At 45.0% G+C, this 3,021-nt stretch overlaps 1 protein-coding gene across 1 annotated transcript; it reads right to left on the bottom strand.

Moving 5' to 3' along the window:
* Positions 1 to 930: 930 nt before the first annotated feature.
* Positions 931 to 2,391, bottom strand: ZFP42 (ZFP42 zinc finger protein). The gene has a single exon (XM_033213310.1). It carries the CDS (start codon positions 2,302 to 2,304, stop codon positions 1,387 to 1,389), a length of 918 nt encoding a protein of 305 aa, XP_033069201.1. The 5' UTR covers positions 2,305 to 2,391; the 3' UTR covers positions 931 to 1,386.
* Between the last annotated feature and the right edge of the window lie 630 nt (positions 2,392 to 3,021).

Below are 3,021 nucleotides of genomic sequence, written 5' to 3'. Positions count from 1 at the left end.
CTTTTCAATGCAGACTCTTTGATTTTTTAAAATACAGACTTGGCATATTTCTGAAGTTTCATATTCTTTAGTTGTAAAATATCTAAAATGGATTCAAATGGACTAACGCTATCAAATAATCACTCACATCTAACTGTATGATTTCCATATAGTTTGATACAGTGATAAAAAGAAAACAAAAATTAGAATGAAACAGAGATGACTTTTAAAAATGTTTAATAACTCATTCATTTATTGACTATCTACTGCAAATTTTTCATTCTCTAGGACTATGACATGTACCATGAAGAATATTTTTATTTTTTACTTTTTTTAAAAGATGGGCTCTTGCTGTTATGCAGTCTGGAGTCCAGTGGTGCAATCACAGCTCACTGTAGCCTCAAACTAGCCTCCTGCTTCAGCCTCCTGAGTAGCTGGGGACACAGGTGTGTGCAACCAGGCCTAGCTAAGTTTAAAAGTGTTGCGGGAGCTGGGCACAGTGGCTCACACCTGTAATCCCAGCACTTTGGGAGGCTGAGATGGGCGGATCACTGGAGGTCAGGAGTTTGAGACGAGCCTGGCCAACATGGTCCCAGCACTTTGGGAGGCCAAAGCGGGCAGATCACCTGAGGTGAGGAGTTCAAGACCAGCCTGGCCAACACGGTGAAACCCCATCTCTACAAAAATACAAAAATTAGCCAGATATGGTGGTGGGAGCCTGTGATCCCAGCTACTCAGGAGGCTGAGGCAGGAGAATCCCTTGAACCCGGGAGGCAGAGATTGCAGTGAGCCGAGATCACGCCACTGCACCCCAGCCTGGGTGACAGACCCAGATGCCTACTGAAAAAAAAAAAAAATAAATACAAATAAAAACAATTTTTTTTTTTTTTGCAGAGACAGGATCTCACTATGTTACCCAGGCTGGTCTGGAACTCCTGGCCTCAAGCTATCCTCCCGCTATGGCCTCCCAACAAAGTGTTAAGATAACAGGCGTCAGTCACTATGCCTGGCTGAAGTATTTATTTAAAAGGCAAAAACTAAGAAATGAAAACTACACAATTAAAAATCAAAGTTATTTTCATATTTATAGTACATGAAAATAAGTCTTATATCTAATAATCCAACAGATAATATATTAAAGGTCATGCTTTTGAAGTCAATTTATCACTGACCTTCCTGTTGGAAGCACATTTTAAGAATACAAAGTTCTAAATAAAACAAAAAAGAAAAAAAATACACCATGTTCTCAAAACGGTATCACAAAGTGTGGGAGCATCGTAGTAACACCAAATTATAACCGCTTTTGGGGTTGCAATATTGATTTAAAAATTCCTTCCTAGAAACAATAATCAAGAGGCCTATTTGTCACTGATCACTGATCACTCTTCTGCCTATCCTGCTGGAGGACTACTTTCCGTCTTGTTCATTCTTGCTCGTATTTGCATGCGTTAGGATGTGGGCTTTCAGGTTATTTGACTGAGTAAACCTCCTGGTACAGCCTTCAAAGGGACACACGAAACGTTTCTCCCCCGTGTGGATGCGCACATGTGTACGCAAATTGAAGTCCAGGGAGAAGCGCTTTCCGCACCCTTCAAAAGTGCACTGAAACGGTTTCTCTCCAGTGTGAACCAGGAAATGTCTTTTTAGCTTTGAGCTCTCCACGAAGGCTTTCCCGCACTCTGCACAGATGTGGTCTCGGGGACGGTGAACGAGGAGATGCTTTCTGAGGGCAGCTCTGTTCCTCAGCTTCTTACTGCATCCACTCTGAGGACAAGCGATTGTACTCAGACCGTCATATTCTTTATTTACGGGGGGCTTCTCTCTAGCACATTCTGCGAGCTGTTTAGGATCTGATCGGTCAATGCCAGGTATTGCTCCAGGCACGTACTCAGAATACTCAAGCGAATTCTCTCCAACTATCTTTTGAGGAAGCTCTTTCTTTGCCCCTTTTTTCGTGTATTGCAAAGAACATTCAAGAAGGGAGCTTGCTTCCAGAACCTTTTGAGAAAGCTCTTGTTCCGATCCTTTCTTTAGGTATTCCAAGGACTCAAAAAGTGAGTCCTCTTCCAGGATGGGCTGAGAAAACTCACTCCTTATGATGCATTCTATGTAACAGTCTGAGAAATCATCCTCTCCAGCAGCCTGAGGGCCAGGCTCATAGCACACATGGTCGTCACAGAAGGCCCACGCTGTGCCCACAGGCCCCATGTCCGCCTGCAGGTCGTGGCTTGCCTTGCCTTGCCCGGGCTTAGCCCCGCCGGGGGCTCTTCCACCCAGGCCTCTCTGGCGCCTCGTCTTTGCCCGTTTCTTCAGTTGCTGGTTCATGTTTTCCTGCCTGTGTCCTTCTTGAAGGTTTACACCAGGGTGTATCAACCACCTCCAGGGAGTAGTGATCTGAGTAAGTTGTCTTCAGCAAACACCTGCTTTATGATAATAACCTTTAGTTAAAATAGATTCCAGTATCAGAGCTACTGTCAAAAAATGACCTAGGACGGCCGGGCGCAGTGGCTCAAGCCTGTAATTCCAGCACTTTGGGAGACCGAGACGGGCGGATCACGAGGTCAGGAGATCAAGACCATCCTGGCTAACACGGTGAAACCCCATCTCTACTAAAAAAAAAATACAAAAAACTAGCCGGGCGAGGTGGCGGGCGCCTGTAGTCCCAGCTACTCGGGAGGCTGAGGCAGGAGAATGGCGTAAACCCGGGAGGCGGAGCTTGCAGTGAGCTGAGATCCGGCCACTGCACTCCAGCCTGGGCCACAGAGCGAGACTCCGTCTCAAAAAAAAAAAAAAGACCTAGGAGTCATTATTTCCAATAATACATTTCCATCTTCTCTGATAAACTAACCAAGAGACCCAGAATGAGCTCTGTGTAAGACATGAGTCATAAACATCTTATCTGGGTGTTCCCACAAGTTATCAGAACGCTCTATATCTAACTGCTCACCTGACATGCATTGGTCAGGACTATGTGCCAGCTCTACTTTAGGCTCCACAGTTTGTGATACATCAGTAAACAGGCACACAAACATCTATGCCTCC

This window comes from Trachypithecus francoisi, unplaced genomic scaffold (assembly GCF_009764315.1).
Source record: "Trachypithecus francoisi isolate TF-2019V2 unplaced genomic scaffold, Tfra_2.0 Lachesis_group1, whole genome shotgun sequence".
Classification (NCBI taxonomy): Eukaryota; Metazoa; Chordata; class Mammalia; order Primates; family Cercopithecidae; genus Trachypithecus; species Trachypithecus francoisi.
Note: the sequence above shows the minus strand (reverse complement) of the source record. Positions and strands in the feature narration are given on the sequence as shown.

Coding starts and splice junctions, on each gene's coding strand:
- ZFP42 (XM_033213310.1), bottom strand. CDS start 2,304: ATGAACCAGCAACTGAAGAAACGGGCAAAGACGAGGCGCCAGAGAGGC.